The sequence below is a fragment of the Chiloscyllium punctatum genome, chromosome 40, assembly GCF_047496795.1.
Source record: "Chiloscyllium punctatum isolate Juve2018m chromosome 40, sChiPun1.3, whole genome shotgun sequence".
In the NCBI taxonomy this organism is placed as follows: Eukaryota; Metazoa; Chordata; class Chondrichthyes; order Orectolobiformes; family Hemiscylliidae; genus Chiloscyllium; species Chiloscyllium punctatum.
The window spans coordinates 16,341,159-16,358,900 of record NC_092778.1 but is presented as its reverse complement, the minus strand read 5'-3'; the positions used below and the strand labels follow the sequence as shown (position 1 = coordinate 16,358,900).

General features: G+C 43.3%; 1 protein-coding gene and 1 long non-coding RNA gene across 2 annotated transcripts in view; one reads left to right on the top strand and one right to left on the bottom strand.

The window, feature by feature from the left end:
- narfl (nuclear prelamin A recognition factor-like) overlaps positions 1 to 2,244 on the bottom strand; it is a 28,766-nt gene extending 26,522 nt beyond the window's left edge. Inside the window, exon 1 of the mRNA XM_072559376.1 lies at positions 2,083 to 2,244. Coding sequence (XP_072415477.1) covers positions 2,083 to 2,148 — 66 coding nt within the window. The 5' untranslated portion in view covers positions 2,149 to 2,244. The remainder of the gene's footprint in view (positions 1 to 2,082) is intronic.
- Positions 2,245 to 2,787: 543 nt separating this feature from the next.
- Positions 2,788 to 17,742, top strand: part of LOC140464385 (uncharacterized) — a 29,153-nt gene continuing 14,198 nt past the window's right edge. Inside the window, exons 1-2 of the long non-coding RNA XR_011954920.1 lie at positions 2,788 to 2,989; positions 13,401 to 13,494. This is a non-coding gene — a long non-coding RNA (uncharacterized lncRNA). The remainder of the gene's footprint in view (positions 2,990 to 13,400; positions 13,495 to 17,742) is intronic.

The window sequence follows — 17,742 nt, the reverse complement described above, 5'->3', positions numbered from 1 at the left end:
TGAAAATAATGTCAATAAGACAAGGATCCAAACATAACTGCTAGTCAGAAATTTAACCTGGATGTTCACACATTGTATCTAGGTAGATAATTCTCATTCAATTTATCATTATAATTGCCTCACTAGGGTCGTAGTCAGACTGTGGAGTGGAATGAAATTTAGTAAGAGCCCAGGAGGGCAGTTAGGACATGTATTTACATAAGCAAGGCCATCAAACAGCACAGCAGGAGCCCGGAACTAGGAATTTACTTGCTTGTCAAGACAGGCAAATGATACATTTCTGGTTTGAAAAGTCCTGTTTAGAAGTTTCACTGAAACAGCTGCAAAATAGTAATGTTCAGTACAAAAGACTGAAGAAATTCAAACATAAATAACTCCCATAGATTTATACTATGACAGAATTTGCTCAATCTTTCCACAGATTTTGTTTTCGTGGAAAATTTGATACCATCCTCTAAACTTTGACAAATCTGTGTCTCATGCAAAACACCAGACAGAATTGATTTCCTGTGTCTATGCCATTCTTAACAGGCTAAAGTTAATACCCAAAATTTTGTGGTATGCATTTCTGGACTTTTGCAACAATTCTTTAAGCTAAGTGGAAACCTACAGTATTGCCTTTGCATTTTATAGGATCTCTAAATCGAGAAATGTCACAGTGTGTCTGCATTAAGAGGATTCAATGATTGAATGTAGACATTTCTGAAAGGATGTCACAATGCTATGTTGCTGAAGTAAGAATCTCAGTATTTCTTTTAATTGTATCTTTTAGAGAACTGAACTTGTTAAAGCCAACTTTCTACCTCTACCTCTATCTCTGAAAATTAGTAAAGAGTCTACTACACTTGCTGTAACATATCACATTTGACACAGTGGTAAAGATTAAAAGAGAATGCACCTTTATAAACATAAATCAGTGTAATAAAGAAGCATACACTTCTTGGAATGGAAACTGAAGTAAATACCAAAATCTGTTTTCGGTACCAAACTGGAGAAATACACAAATCAGGAAGAAGCGTCAACTCAAATCATATGCAGTTGTTATCATTTCTAAAATTATAGGGAAGTTGGGAAACTTTGTTACAAATGTACAAAGTGTTGGTGAGGCAGCACCTGACGTTTCGTGTAGTATTTTTGCCCTGATATTTTTAAAAAAGACATACTGGTATTGCAAGATGTTCACAAGAGATTCACTGTGTTGATTTCTGGGACAAAGAGGGTGACTTATCAAAAACAGCTAAGTAGATTAGGCTTTATTTATTAGATTGACGAAAATGAGGATGATCTTTACTACAAGACTCTAAAGGGGCTTGACAGGGTGTAGATGTTTTCACCAGTGGGTGAATCTCAAATTAGGGAACCTAGTTACAGAATGAGGGGGCAGTGAATTAAAACAGAGTTTCAAAGAAATTTCAACTTTCTGAGGTTAGTGGGAGTCTAAAATTCTCTACCCCAAAGAGTTGTAGAGGGCAGATCACTTAAACCATTTAAAAGGTCACATTTTTGAAATGCTGGAGAATTGAGGGTTATAAGGAGCTGACAAGAAAGAGTTGGGAGCACATCAGCCAAGATGGTATTGAGTGGCAGAGCAGATTTTGAAGGCCTATCCCCTTTTTCTTATAATACATTTCTTATTACTTTTAACAGAAACATGTACATGATAAATATTACTCAAGCACATTCTTTTACATCTTCCTCTCTGACTACAATTCGGTTTCAGGCAGCTCTGACGTTTGACAGTGAACTATCTCAGTTTGTTGTTTCTGTGGATGGTGTGACTCTTACTGAGTCTACCCTCACTTCATTGACCCCCACACACTCTGATCATCTCCAAGTCAGTATGACCTTAACCCAGAGAAGGAGAAACTCAGATTATAAACGTTGGGAAAATGCTTGTGTTATAGCAACAAGACAACCACAGCTACAGTAACACCAATCAATTAACCTGGCCATTCAGGATGGACCCTGCAATCCCTCCCTTTACTGTTTTAAATTTCTCCGGCTGTGTGACTCAATTTTTCTGGAAACTAATTGAAATAATATCATCACCGAGGTCTAAGCGCAGCCCAGTGACTGCCCTACCTGAGACGGGGTTATAAAATCATCAAGATCCGTCAGCTGCAGCACCCCACTAAACTGCGACACCATCTTAACTGGTGTCCGACAGTGGCGCAAAGCGACGGCCGTAAAGTGTGCGCTCTGTCCCAATCTACGGCAGTGAGGCAACGGAGGACAGCAACCGCGCCCTCATCTGCCGTGGGCGTGGCCCTGAAGCCCCGCCCCTACATCTCGGCAACGGTCGACAAGCCGTGACCACGCCCGCAGACGCAGCCCCGACCTGCTCCCGCCCCTAAGCCCCTGGGCCACGCCCCCTGTCCGCACCGATCCACGCACCCAGACCCACCTCCCAGCTCTGGGCCTTACCCAAGACCCCGGCCCCGCCCATGTGTCACCGGCCCCGCCCCCAGACCGCCTCTCCCGTGCCGGGCAGTGTCCCCAGCTCGCGGCCGCGCCCCGGACCACGCCCCCTATCAACCAGACCCCGCCCACGAGCCCAGGCCTTCCCACCCAACGATAATCCGTTATTATGCCTGATCAGAATGAGCAGTGCTATGATGGCTCAGTGATTGAAAACAAAACACAAAAAATGCTGGAAAAACCGAGCCAGCATTTTGATTAATTGTCTCTTGTACCGAAGTACAGTGAAAAGCTTTGTTTACGAGCAGTACAGGCACATCATAGTAAGCAAAGATGTACAGGTCAGAAAGACTTTTTGAGGTACAGAGGTTACATTGCACAGGGTGTGCACTGGGCTGTGAGAGTCCATTAATCAGTCTAATATCAGTTAGGAAGAAGCTGTTCCTGAACCCGCTGATGCCTGATGGAAGAGGTTGCAGGAGATCATTCCCGAGCTGCAAGGGGTCTTTGATGATGTTAGCAGTGAGCCATGTAAAAGGATTCCTTGGGTGGACGATTGGCTTCCTTGATGGTATGGGCTGTGCAAACTACCCTCTGTAGTTTGTTTTGGTTCTGGGCAGATAAGTTGCCATACCAGACCATTACGCAGCCAGACAGTATGCTCTCAATGATGCATCTGTAGAAGTCAGTGAGGGGCCTGATGAACATTACGAATTTCCTGAGCCACCTGAGGAAGAAGAGGTGTTTTGTGCCTTCTTGACTGTTGCATCTATGTGGGAAGTCCAGGACCTGTTGGTTATCATCACTCCAAGGAATTTGATACTTTCCACCCTCTCAACCTCTGCTCCATTTATTTGGATGGCGCTGTGTTCTCCTCCTTTCTTTCTGAAGTCACTGATCAGCAGCTATTGATTCTCCCAGGCTGTCCTTTACCCATTTTCTTTGTTTGTTAACTGTTGGACATCTGTGGAGAGAAATTAGAGTTAACGTTTTGGGTCAAGTGACCCTTCCTGAGAACTGATGGTGACTGGGAAAATGTTGGTTTATGGAATGAACTGCCAGAGGAAATGTTGGAGACTGGTACAATTACAGCATTTAAAAGACATCTGGATGGGTATATGAATAGGAAGTGTTTAAAAGGGATATGAGTCAAGTTGCTGACAAATGGGACTAAATTAATTTCGGATATCTGGTCGGCAAGGACAAATTGGACTGAAGTGTCTGTTTCCATGCTGTACATTTCTATGCCTATATGCAGAAGATAAGGAAGGGGGAGGGATTAGGAGTAAACGATAGGTGAAGAAAGAGCCCAAAGAGAAAGAAAAACAGATGAACAGACAAAGGAGTGTGTAAAGGTCAGTCTGGGTGAATCAAGAGCTGCTAATGGGGACCATCGATGGCTGATATTGGGTTGTTTGTGGTAGCAGTCTGAGTGATAGCAAGGCCTGATGTTTGGAGGTTGGATCTGGATATGGGAGAAGGTGCTCAAGCCCTAAAGTTGTTGAACTCAATATTGAGTTCAGAGGGCTGCAGGGTTCCCAAGCAGAAAATGAGGTGCTGTTCTTCCAGTTTGTGCTGAGCTTCACTGGAACACTGCAGCAGGTCTGAGACAGAGATGTTGGCCAGGGAACAGGGTGGTGTATTGAAATGGCAGGCAACCGGAAGCTCAGGGTCTTTTTGGTAGGCAGAATGTTGGTGTCTTGCGAAGTAATCTCCACAATGTAGAAGATATCACGTTGTGAGCAGCAAATGCTAGATTGAGTGAAGTGCAAGATAGGATTTATAGACATTTAGGCAGGCAAAAATTAAGTAGAGAGTCAGCAAGGTTTAATGAGAGGACAAACGTGTCGCACAAATTTGATTAAGTTTTTTGAGTAAATCACCAAAAAGATTGATGAGAGCACAGCAGTAGAAGTTGTTTACTTGCACTTTGGTAAAGTCTTTACATAGTAGACAAAGCAGTAAAGTTAGCTCATATGTGATTCAGGGTGAACTTACCAAATGGATACATAATTGGCTTAATGGTCGGAGACAGAGAGTGGTGGTGGAGGCCTGTGACCAGCGGTGTTCCAAAGGACTCGACTCTGGGTCCTCTTAAGTTTATCATATAAATGATTTGGATGAGAATATAGAAGACATGGTTAGTAGGTTTGTAGACGACACCAAAATTGATAGTATAATAGACAGTGAAGAAGGTTTTCTAAGATTACAAAGGGATATTGATCAAATGGGTCAATAGGCTGAAAAATGGCAGGTGGAGTTCAATTTGGTTAAATACAAAGTATTGCATTTTGTTACAAAAAACTCTCACACGTACACTCCCACACTCACACGCACACATGCACCCTCTCACAGACTTATATCCCTTTACACTCACACTCACACACATACACACTATCTGCCACAGCTCAGCCCATTAGTCTATCTGGTCAAGGTCTTGTTGTACTCTGTGACAATCTTCTTCATTGTGCACTATATCACCTATTTTGGTGTCATCTGCAAACTTACTAACTATGCCTTCTAAATTCAGATCTAAATCATTTATATAAATGATAAAAAGCAGTGGACCTAGCACCAATCCTTGTGGAACACCCCTGGTCACAGGCCTCCAGTCTGAAAAACATCTCTCTACCATCACCAGTCTCCACCAATTGGCTAGCTCCCCTGGATCCCATGTGATCTAAGTTGCGTGCTGGAAAAGCACAGCAGGAATGATGAAGGGCGTTTGCCTGAAACGTCGATTCTCCTGCTCCTCGGATGCTACTTGACCTGCTGTGCTTTTCCAGCACCACTCTCAGCTCTGATCTCCAGCATCTGCAGGCCTCACTTTTTCCTATGTGATCTAACCTTACTAACCAGCCTACTGTGCCAAACCATGCTGAATGCCTTGTTGAAGTCCATATAGACAGTGCCCACCGCTCTGCCTTCACCAATCTTTGTCACCTCCAAAAAACTCAAATCAAATCTAGTGACAGGGATGGAAAGTGGTGCAAAAATGGGAAAGCCAGGTGAGATTTTTACAAATGCACAGCTTTGATTTTTTGACATGACAGAGGGCCAACTGGTGCAAAGTATGCAATGGTCATGATTGCTTGTGGCCACCATTTTTTAATAATTTGGAGATGTTGATTTTCGACTGGAGTGTACAAAGTTAAAAATCTCACAACACCTGGTTATAATCCAACAGGTTTATTTGGAAGCAATAGCTTTCAGAGTGCTGCTCCTTCATCAGGTGGTTGTGGAGTATAAATCGTAAGACACAGAATGTATAGCAAAAGTTTACAGTGTGATGTAACTGAAATTTTATATTGAAAAAGAGCTAGATTGTTTGTTAAGTCTCTCATCTTTTAGAATGAACGCGTTGGTTTCAGTTCTTCCATACGTAAATTGTAGAGTTACATGCAGAGGGCGGTACGTGTATGGACTGAGCTGCCAGAGGAAATGGTGGATGCTGGTACAATTGCAACACCTAAGAGGCATTTGGATGGGTATATGAATAGGAAAGATTTGGAGGGATTTGGGCCAGGTGCTGGCAGGTGGGACTAGATTGGGTTGGGATATCTGGTCGGCATGGACAGGTTGGACCGAAGGATCTGTTTCCATGTTGTACATTTCTATGACTCTATGACTATAACTGGTGTCATGTCACCCCAGATAATGCACTTAAGATGTGAGACTGTCTGTGCCACAATGTTCAGACTGATTCTAATCTAAAAAATGGATTTACAGAATCTTACATGGATTCATACACTTTTTGAACAAAATAGAATGTAATTCTGCAAGTACAAATTCACCCCACAGACTTATATGTGTGTGTGCATGCATGTGGGTGTATTTTGGAGGGAGGGTAGTTGTTATGAGTGTCTATGAGAGAGTGTATCTGTGTGAGTGTGAGTGTAAAGGGGTATAAGTCTGTGAGAGGGTGCGTGTGTAGGAGCGTATGTGTGAGAGTATGAGAGAGAGCTTGTGTATGAGAGAGGGTATGCGTGAGCATATGGGTCTGTAGGAGTGTGTGTGTAGGAGTGTCTGTGTGTAGGAGTGTCTGTGTCTGTCTGTCTGTCTGTCTAGGGTGTGTGTGTCATGCAGTGGGGTCACCTGTAATGTGACATGAACCCAAGGTCCCAGGTGAGGCCCTCCCCACGGGTACCGAACTTGGCCACTTTGCATTGACGCCTGTCCCGAGGTCCGCCTTGGAGGAAGGTGACCCGGAGGTCCGAGGTTAAATGTCCCAGACTGCTGAAGTGTTCTCTGACTGGGAGGGAACACTCCTGTCTGTTGATTGTTGTGCTGTGTCCATTCATCCATTTCCTTAGCCTCTGCTCAGTGTCGCCAATGTACCATGCCTCAGGGCATCCTTGCCTGCAACGTATGAGATAGACAATGTTGGCTGAGTCGTATGAGTCCTGCCACGTACATGGTGGGAGGTGTCCTCACGTGTAATGGTGGTATCCGTGTTGTCACTACCGTGACAAGATACCGCAACAGACACCACACAACATTGTCCCAGTAGAGGTAAAAACAATGACTGCAGATGCTGGAAACCAGATTCTGGATTAGTGGTGCTGGAAGAGCACAGCAGTTCAGGCAGCATCCAAGGAACTTCAGAATCGACGTTTCGGGCAAAAGCCCTTCAATCAGAAAGGGCTTTTGCCCGAATCGTCAATTTCGAAGCTCCTTGGATGCTACCTGAACTGCTGTGCTCTTCCAGCACCACTAATCCAGAATTGTCCCAGTAGATACTGGTGAATGGTAGGGCCTGAAGGAGTGTAGTGGAACAGAGGGACCTTGGAATTCGGGTGCACTGTTCTCTGAAGGTGGAGTCACAGGGAGACAGGGCAATGAAGAAGGCTTTTGGCACACTGGCCTTCATCAGTCAGGGCATTGAGAATAGAAACTGGGAAGTTGTGTTGTACAGGATGCTGGTGAGGCCGCACTTGGAGTACTGTGTTCAGTTTTCGTCACCTTGCTATAGGAAGGATGTTATTAAACTGAAAAGAGTGCAGAAGAAATTTAGAAGGATGTTGCCAGGATGCAATGGTCTGATTTAAAGGGAGAGGTTGGACAAGCTAGGACATTTTGCTTTAGAGTAGAGGAGACTGAGGGAGGATCTTATAGAAATGTATAATATCATGAGAGGCATGGATAGGGTGAATGCACTCAGTTTTTTTCCCAGAGTTGGGGAATTGAGGTCTAGAGGGTATCAGTTTAAGGTGAGAGGGGAAAGAATAAAAAGGAACCCGAGGGGCAACTTCTTTACACAGAGGGTAGTATGTACATGGAAGTGGAAGTGGTTGAGGCGCGTACATTAACAACATTTAAAAGGCATTTGGACAAATACATGGATAGGAAAGGTTTAGAAGGACATGGGTCAAGTGCAGCAAATGGGGCTGGTGTGGCTGGACATTTGGGTCGGCATGGGCCAGTTTGGGCTGAAGGGCCTGTCTCTGTGCTATAGGACCCTATGACTCTATGAACAGGAGTAGGCCATTCTGTCATGGAGTCTGCCTCATTATTTAATATAATCATGGCTAATTGAACAACATAGAACATAGAAAAGTACAGCACAGAATAGGCTCTTCGGCCTACAAAGTTGTGCCAACGATTATTCCTTCAACTCAATTGCTCTTACCCATGCATCCCCATAATCCTGTAAGTCGTTAGTAATTAGAAATCTGTCATCTCTACCTAAAGCATACACAAAGGTTGAGTTTTCACAGCCCTCTGTAAGAGAGTATTTCAAAGGTTCCTCATAGTAAAGAAAATTCTCCTCATATCAGATTGAAGTGACATTCCTCTTATTTTTAAATCCTGGTTCTGGATTCTCCATTTATCTTATCCGTATGTATCCTGTTGATCCCTTGAAAAAAATTGGAGCAGGAGTAGACCATTCAGCCCTTCGAACCTGCTCAGCCAGTCAATATGATCATGGCTGATCAACAAGCTCAGTCCCCTGTTCCCACTTTTTCCCCGCAGCTTTTGATCACTTTGGCCCTAAGAGCTATATCTAACTCCTTGAAAACATTCAATGTTTTGGCCTCAACAACTTTCTGTGGCAGAGAATTCTACAGGTTCACCACTCTCTGGGTGAAGCTATTTCTCCTCATTTCATTTCTAAATGACCCACCCTGTATCCTTAGACTGTGATGCCTAGTTTTGGTCTCCCTGATCATCAGGAACATCTTTCTTGCATTCACCCTGTCTAGTCCTATTACAATTTTATAGGCTTCTATGAGCAACCCCCCCCAACACCCTCTCACTCATTCTTCTAATGTAGTCCTAACCGCTCCAGCTTCTATTCATACGTCAGACCTGCCATCCCAGGAATCTGTCTGGAAAAGCTACATTGCACTCCCTCCACAGTCAGAACATCCTTGCTCAGATAATAAAGGCCGTAGCCTCAGAGGACAATAAGGCTTGTCTCTCATTGGAAAGACATAACACATTATCCTGTGTTGCAAACCAGCCTGAACTAACTAATGCCTTCCTCAGTGACAAAAGGTGCATGCAATATCCCAGTTGTGGTCTTACCAAGGCCCTGTAGAATTGTAGCAAACCATCCCTGCTTCTCCTGCTTCTCTACTCAAATCTTCTCACAGTGAAACCAACATTCCTTTCATCTTCTTCACTGCCTGCTGCACCTGCATGCTTATGGTGGCTCAGTGCTTAGTGCTGCTTCCTCCCAGCGCCAGGGCCCCAGGTTCGATTCCGCCTTTGGGCAGCTGTCTGCTTTGATTTGCTCTGGTTTCTTCCCACAGTCTGAAGATGTGCAGGTTATGTGGATTCACTGCGCTAAATTACCCCACAGTACCCAGGGTATACAGGTTAAGTGGGTTAGTCATGGGAGATGCAGCATTACACGGACAGAGTAGAGAGGTAGGTCTGGGTAGAATGCTGTTTGGAAGGTCAGTGTGGACTTGATGGGCTGAATGGCCTACTTCCAAACTGTAAGCATTCTACTTTCAGTGACTGGTAGACAAAAGTACCCAGGTCTCATTGCATCCCCCATTTACCATTCTACTGCCATAAAGAAAATAGTTTGCCTTCCTGTTTTTGCTACCAAAGTAGATAAACTCACATTTCTGCACATTGTACTTCATCTACTCGATGTTTGCACACTCACCTAGCTTAGTCAAGCCGCACAGAAATATGTCTGCATCCTTCCCACAGCTCACCCTCCCAGACGGCTACGGACTGCAGATGTGGACACATTATGTTTAGTTCCCATATTTAAATCATTAATATATATTATGAATAGCTGGGATCCATGGAGTAATCACTCCATTTCCCCATCAGTCACTGCCTGGTTAATGTGTGGAACTCATTGCTGCAGAGGCTAAATCATCATTTAGTGTGTTTACAACAGAGTTAGATAGGTTCTTAATTAGTAAGGGAATTAGTAAGGGTCATTGCTAGAACAAGAGAGTGGGATTGAAAAATATATCAGCAATGATCAAATGGCGAAACAGACTCAAAGGGCCAATTGGCTTAATTCTGTACCTGCAGGTAATTCTGCTGTGATGCGATAGTGCGTTCCTCTGCAACCTCACGCTATAGAAAATCACACTGTGGAAGATCACTAATAGAAAATCACTGGACTTGTTCAGTTGAAGGTTCGCATTATCCGAACAATATCCATAATTTGTCGATCGTGCTATAGCCAAATCGTGCTGACGACACGCGCATTATAGCAGAGCGACCTATATATCTAATGGTCTAATGGCCTGACTCAGAAAAAGACCTGCCTATTCCTTCTCTTTATTTCCTATCTGCCAGCTATTTCTCTATCCTTGTCAGTAGACTATCCCAATTCCACATGCTTCAACTTTATATTCTAATCTCTTTTGTGGGATCTATCGAAAGCTTTCTGAAAGTCCAAGTAAACCACATGTGCTGGCACCCCCTTATCAACTGCCCTAGTTACATGCCTGAAAATCTCCAGTAGATTTGACATGTGTGACTTACCTTTTGTGAACTCTAGTTTACTGTCCGATCCTTTCGCTGTTTTCCAAGTGTTCTGCTATTAAATATTTTATAATGGATTCTAGCATTTTACTTAATACCAATGTTAGGCTAACCAGCCTGATTTCTGTTTAACTCTTTTTTTTAAATGGCGGGGTTACACTAACTCCATTCCAAAGCTGTTTTCACAATATTTTAGGGCTCCTATACAATTGAAGCAAGACTCCACTACTGCTGAATACCATTCCGTTTGGAACATATGATAACTTTCCATTAGTCTTCCTCCAGAAGTCTCCAGCACCTTAGATGGCAATTAGCCAATTTGATTCACACCACAGGATACTAAGACACAGTTGGAGGCACTGGATGCTGCCAAAGGCTATAAGCTCTGACAATGTTCCATCAATAGTACTGAAGATGTGTGCTCCAGAACTTGCTGTGCCCTTTCAAATGATCAGCTGTCTCAATTTAGATCCCGTTTTGGTTTCACTGTTGTCCAAAAGTTGGATGTGGCAGAACTGACCAGGTTTGTTTTAGTGAATTTATTCTGGCCAGTCAGAAAACAGCTATCTCTTTGGTTGTGGTATGGTACCCCTGTGGATGCAGTATGAGGACAATTTGGGTTGGTAGGGGGTCAGCTGCCCTACTCTTATGGCTGTATCAGATAAACTCAGGGTTGTAATAAGTGAACCAAAGTCTAGCTAAAAAGTGTGTAAACCCATTTGAACTGTCAAAACTGACAAATTATTGACAAGATGTTGTAGAACTGCGAAAACTGCCAAAAGAACTGTCAGAATTGTCAACAATTTCAGGTATATAATTCCTTGAAATTTGCATCACATATAGACAGGGTGGTTAAGAAGGCATTTAGCATACTTGCCTTCATTGCTCAGACCTTTTGAGTATAAGAGTTGGGACGTCATGTTGAAGTTGTACAGGACATTTGTGGGTCCTCTTCAGGAATACTGTGTGTAGTTCTGGTCGCCCTGTTATAGGCAGGATATTATTAAGCTGGAGACGGTTCAGAAGTGATTCTCCAGGGTGTTGCCAGGAATAGATGGTTTGACTTTATAAAAATAGGCTGGATAGTGGAAGGGCTTTTGCCGAAAACATTGATTCTCCTGCTCCTCGGATGCTGCCTGACCTGCTGTGCTTTTCAAGCACTACACTCTCGTCTCTAATCTGCAGCATCTGCAGTCCCCACTTTTGCCTGGGACTTTTTTCACTGAAGTGTAGGAGGTTGAGGGGTTACCTTATAGGGGTTTATAAAATCATGGGGGGGGGCATAGATAAGGTGAATAGCAGGTGTCTTTTCCCTAGGGTGAGGGATTTCAAGATTAGGGGCTATATTTTTAAGATGAGAGGCAAAAGATTTTAAAAAGACATGAGGGAGGGGCAAAAGTTTTTACACAGAGAGTGGTTTATGTATGGAATGAACTTCCAGAGGACATAATGGATGTGGGTACAGTTACAATGTTTAAAAGACATTTAGATAGGTACATGAATAGGAAGGATTTGGGCCAAACACAGGCAGATTGGACTAGTTTAGTTTGAGATTATGGTCAGAATAGACTGGATGGGCCGAATGTGCTGGATAACCCATTATGCCAATCCTGTTTTCATCAAGGATTAGTCGAAGGAACTTCAGTATACTTTTTAAAAAATAATAGTTTTTATTTCCAAATAGCAATGTCATGAATAGGCACATAACTGTAGCCCTTGAGATTTACCTATTGCTACTAGATGAGTTGGTTTGACAGGGGAAGGGGAAAAAGGTGGTAAGCAGGGAGCATGGAGGCTTTATAAGGCCAGGGTCATGGTTAGAAGGACATAGGATGGTATAGAGGTACAAAGGGTCATGCCGGTGGCTGGAAGTAGTAGCACATGAGAAATCAAAGGTAGTGTCCACAAAATCTTCTTTCATGTATATGATTTCCTGTGTATATGACAGGTAACCATTGTTGACTAATAACCTGAACATAATGATTAGAACTGATTGAAGTTAATTTCCTTTAAAACGGGTATCTTTAAATCGATTTAATGGAGACTAAAACACAACTAGTGCAAACAAGGGCCTGAGGCAAGAGCGGCTCACATAAGTATTTTACAGGACTGCCTCACATCTTTCATTAGCAGGGGGATTGAGTTTAAGAGCTGTGAGGTTATGCTGCAGCTCTATAGAGTCCTGGTTAGACCACACTTGGAATATTGTGTTCTGTTCTGGGTCACCTCATTTGAGGGATGATGTGGAAGCTTTAGAGAGGGTGCAGAGGATATTTACCAGGATGCTGCCTGGACTGGAGGGCATGTCTTATGAAGAAAGGTTGAGGGAACTGGGTTTTCTCATTGGAGCGAAGAAGGATGAGAGGTTATATGGTAGAGGTGTACAAGATGTTGAGAGGCATGGTTGGAGTGGATAGCCAGAGACTTTTTCCCATTGCAGAAATGTCAATCACGAGAGGGCATAGTTTTAAGGTAATTGGAGGAAGGTTTAGGGGAAATGTCAGAGGTAGGTTCATTACTCAGAGAGTGGTGGGTTCATGGAATGCACTGCCAGCAGTGGTAGTAGAGTCAGATACACTAGGGACATTTAAGTGACTCTTGGATAGACACATGGAAGTTAGTGCAATAAAAGATATGTAGGTTAGTCTGATCTTAGAGAAGGATAGAAGGCTGACTCAACATTGACGGCCGAAGGGCCTGTACTGTTCTATGTTCTATTTGCAGATTCGGATAACTCGGGTGTATAACCATGTTACTTGGTGTACTTAATTACTTGAACTAGGTATTCATGTGTTTTTGCATACTTATTTCTTAAATCTGTTCAACAGCAGATAATTAAATTTAAAAAAACAAGAAAATGTAAATTCTTAAACTGCTTTATTCCATTGATGACAATACCATAGAGAGTTATGGATTCAGTTGGTACATTCAGCATAACTTGACTTCCAATCATTAAAATGATAAAGCTTATGCATCAGTGGATCATCTATCTTGACTTGATTTCTAATAATCCTTTCCAGGCATCCTGTACTGTGTTACATCACACTTCATTCACGATGTAAAGATGCCAGGGTTGGACTGGAGTGGACAAAGTCAGAAGTCGCATGATGCCAGGTTATATTTCAACAGATTTATTTCAGATCACAAGCTTTTGCAGCGCTGTTCCTTCATCAGATGAAGATACTCATAATTTAATTGACTATGTATCATACGTTTATACAACCAAATGGAGTTGAGGTACAGAACAGCGATGATCAATCTGAATGGCAGAATGAATGATCAGCTCCTGTTCCTATATTCTCATCTTTGATCGTAACATATATCAGAAGTCAAATGACACCAAGTTATAGTTCAATAGGTTTAATTGAAATCACAAGCTTTCAGAGTGTGCTCCTTCGTCAGGTGGTGAGAGAGAAGCACTCAGGCACAGAATTTTTAATCAGAGAGATCAAAGATCATAAAAATGGTGTGAGTGGAGTGTCGACAGGCCAAATACCTCAATTATCCAGCATTCGATTAGTTGAATTTCGGATCATCTGAACAAGATCGCAAGGTCCCAATGCTTTATCTAAACTGTATTATCTGGCATTCGATTATCCAAACGTTCAATTATCCGAACAAAATACTCCCCACCCACGTGGTTTGGATAATCGAGGTTCCTCTGTCATAAGTCCCTGCAGGTGATCAAGAGTGTCAGATGGTGTGAGTAAAGTATGATCTGCTGAATAACTAGCGAAGGGATCTCCTATCATCTGATTAATTGAGGCAAAGAGGTAACAGCATAAAAAAGGTAGTGCTGGAGACAAACCAAATGACTGGAATAACATGATATGTATAAGATTCACATGCCAAGGGTCTAACCAAAGTAACAAGTAATCCAAAACTGTACAGACTGAGAAAGATCTCGAGTGAGTTTCAATCTGAGACTGGTACAGTTGAGAACAGAAGTGAGTCAAACAGTCAGGGCAGGCAGGGACAAGGTAGGACTAATAAATTAAACTGCATTTATTTCAATGCAAGGGGCCTAACAGGGAAGGCACATGAACTCAGGGCATGGTGAGGAACGTGGGACTGGGATATCATAGCAATTACAGAAACATGGCTCAGGGATGGGCAGGACTGGCACCTTAATGTTCCAGGTTACAAATGCTACAGGAAGGGTAGAAAGGGAGGCAAGAGAGGAGGGGGAGTGGCATTTTTGATAAGGGATAGCATTATAGCTGTGCTAAAGGAGGATATACCCGGAAATACATCCAGGGAAGTTATTTGGGTGGAACTGAGAAATAAGAAAGGGATGATCACCTTATTGGGATTGTATTATAGACCCCCCAATAGTCAGAGGGAAATTGAGAAACAAACTTATAAGGAGATCTCAGCTATCTGTAAGAATAATAGGGTGGTTATGGTAGGGGATTTTAACTTTCCAAACATCGACTGGGACTGCCATAGTGTTAAAGTTTAGATGGAGAGGAATTTGTTAAGTGCGTAGAAGACAATTTTCTGATTCAGTATGTGGATGTACCTACTAGAGACGTTGCAAAACTTGACCTACTCTTGGGAAATACGTCAGGGCAGGTGACTGAGGTGTCAGTGGGTGAGCACTTTGGGGCCAGTGACCATAATTCTATTCGTTTTAAAATAGTGATGGAAAAGGATAGACCAGATCTAAAAGTTGAAGTTCTAAATTGGAGAAAGGCCAATTTTGATGGTATTAGGCAAGAACTTTCGAAAGCTGATTGGAGTCAGATGTTCGCAGGTAAAGGGATGGCAGGAAAATGGGAAGCCTTCAGAAATGAGATAACAAGAATCCAGAGAAAGTATATTCCTGTTAGGGTGAAAGGGAAGGCTGGTAGGTATAGGGAATGCTGGATGACTAAAGAAATTGAGGGCTTGGTTAAGAAAAAGGAGGAAGCATATGTCAGGTATAGACAGGATAGATCAAGTGAATCCTTAGAAGAGTATAAAGGAAGTAGGAGTATACTTAAAAGGGAATTAGGAGGGCAAATCGGGGACATGAGATAGTGTTGGCAAATAGAATTAAGGAGAATCCAAAGGGTTTTTACAAATATATTAAGGAGAAAAGGGTAACGAGGGAGAGAATAGGGCCGCTCAAAGATCAGCAAGGCAGCCTTTGTGTGGAGCCATAGAAAATGGGGGAGATACTAAATGAATATTTTGCATCAGTATTTACTGTGGAAAAGGATATGGAAGATATAGACTGTAGGGAAATAGATAGTGACATCTTGCAAAATGTCCAGATTACAGAGGAGGAAGTTCTGGCTGTCTTGAAACGGTTAAAGGTGGATAAATCCCCAGGACCTGATCAGGTGTACCTGAGAACTCTGTGGGAAGCTAGAGAAGTGATTGCTGGGCCTCTTGCTGAGATATTTGTATCATCGATAGTCACAGGTGAGATGCCAGAAGACTGGAGGTTGGCAAACATGGTGCCAAGAAAGGGCAGTAAAGACAAGCCAGGGAACTATAGACCGGTTAGCTTGACCTCAGTGGTGGGCAAGTTGTTGGAGGGAATCCTGAGGGACAGGATGTACATATATTTGGAAAGACAAGGACTGATTAGGGATAGTGAACATGGCTTTGTGCGTGGGAAATCATGTGTCACAAACTTGATTGAGTTTTTTGAAGAAGTAACAAAGAAGATTGATGAGGGCAGAGCAGTAGATGTGACCTATATGGACTTCAGTAAGGCATTCGATAAGGTTTCCCATGGGAGACTGATTAGCAAGGTTAGATCTCATGCAATACAGGGAGAACTAGCCATTTGGATACAGAACTGGCTCAAAGGTAGAAGACAGAGGGTGGTGGTGGAGGGTTGTTTTTCAGACTGGAGGCCTGTGAACAGTGGAGTGCCACAAGGATCGGTGCTGGGTCCTCTACTTTTTGTCATTTACATAAATGATTTAGATGTACCAAAAGAGGTACAGTTAGTAAGTTTGCAGATGACACCAAAATTGGAGGTGTAGTGGACAGCGAAGAGGGTTACCTCAGATTACAAGATCTAGACCAGATGGGCCAATGGGCTGAGAAGTGGCAGATTGAGTTTAATGCAGATAAATGTGAAGTGCTGCATTTTGGGAAAGCAAATCTTAGCAGGACTTATACACTTAATGGTAAGGTCCTAGGGAGTGTTGCTGAACAAAGAGATCTTGGAGTGCAGGTTCATAGCTCCTTGAAGTGGAGTCGCAGTTGGATAGGATAGTGAAGAAGGCATTTGGTATACTTTCCTTTATTGGTCAGAGTATTGAGTACAGGAGTTGGGAGGTCATGTTGCAACTGTACAGGACATTGGTTAGGCCACTGTTGGAATATTGCGTGCAGTTCTGGTCTCCTTCCTATCGGAAAGATGTTGTGGAACTTGAAAGGGTTCAGAAAAGATTTACAAGGATGTTGCCAGGGTTGGAGGATTTGAGCTATAGGGAGAGGCTGAACAGGCTGGGTCTGTTTTCCCTGGAGTGTCGGAGGCTGAGGGATGACCTTATAGAGCTTTACAAAATTATGATTAGATTAGGTTACTTACAGTGTGGAAACAGGCCCTTCGGCCCAACAAGTCCACACCACCCCGCCGAAGCACAACCCACCCATACCCCTGCATTTACCCCTTACCTAACACTACGGGCAATTTAGCATGGCCAATTCACCCGACCTGCATATCTTTGGACTGTGGGAGGAAACCGGAGCACCCGGAGGAAACCCACGCGTACATGGGGAGAACGTGCAAACTCCACACAGTCAGTCGCCTGAGGCGGGAATTGAACCCGGGTCTCTGGCGCCGTGAGGCAGCAGTGCTAACCACTGTGCCACCGTGCCGCCCATTTGCCACCGTGCCCCCATGAGGGGCATGGATAGGATAAATAGACAAAGTCTTTTCCCTGGGGTTGGGGCGTCCAGAACTAGAGGGCATAGGTTTAGGGTGAGAGGTGAAAAATACAAAAGAGACCTAAGGGGCAACTTTTTCACACAGAGGGTGGTACGTGTATGGAATGAGCTGCCAGAGGATGTGGTTAAGGCTGGTACAATTACAACATTTAAGAGGCATTTGGATGGGTACATGAATAGAAGGGGTTGGAGGGATATGGGCCGGGTGCTGGCAGGTGTGACTAGATTGGGTTGGGATATCTGGTCGGCATGGACAGGTTGGACTGAAGGGTCTATTTTCATGCTGTATCTCTCTATGACTCTAAGTTATCAAGATGATAGTGTCAAAACAGGACAGACATTAAAACACTTAAAACCAGTCTTAGACTGCCACCTAGTGTGAATGCTCAGTAACTGATTGATTAATCTGACCATTCTCCTGAATTGGTAGGGGAGCCTGTGAAGAGAAAAGCTTCTTTGCGCTTCACT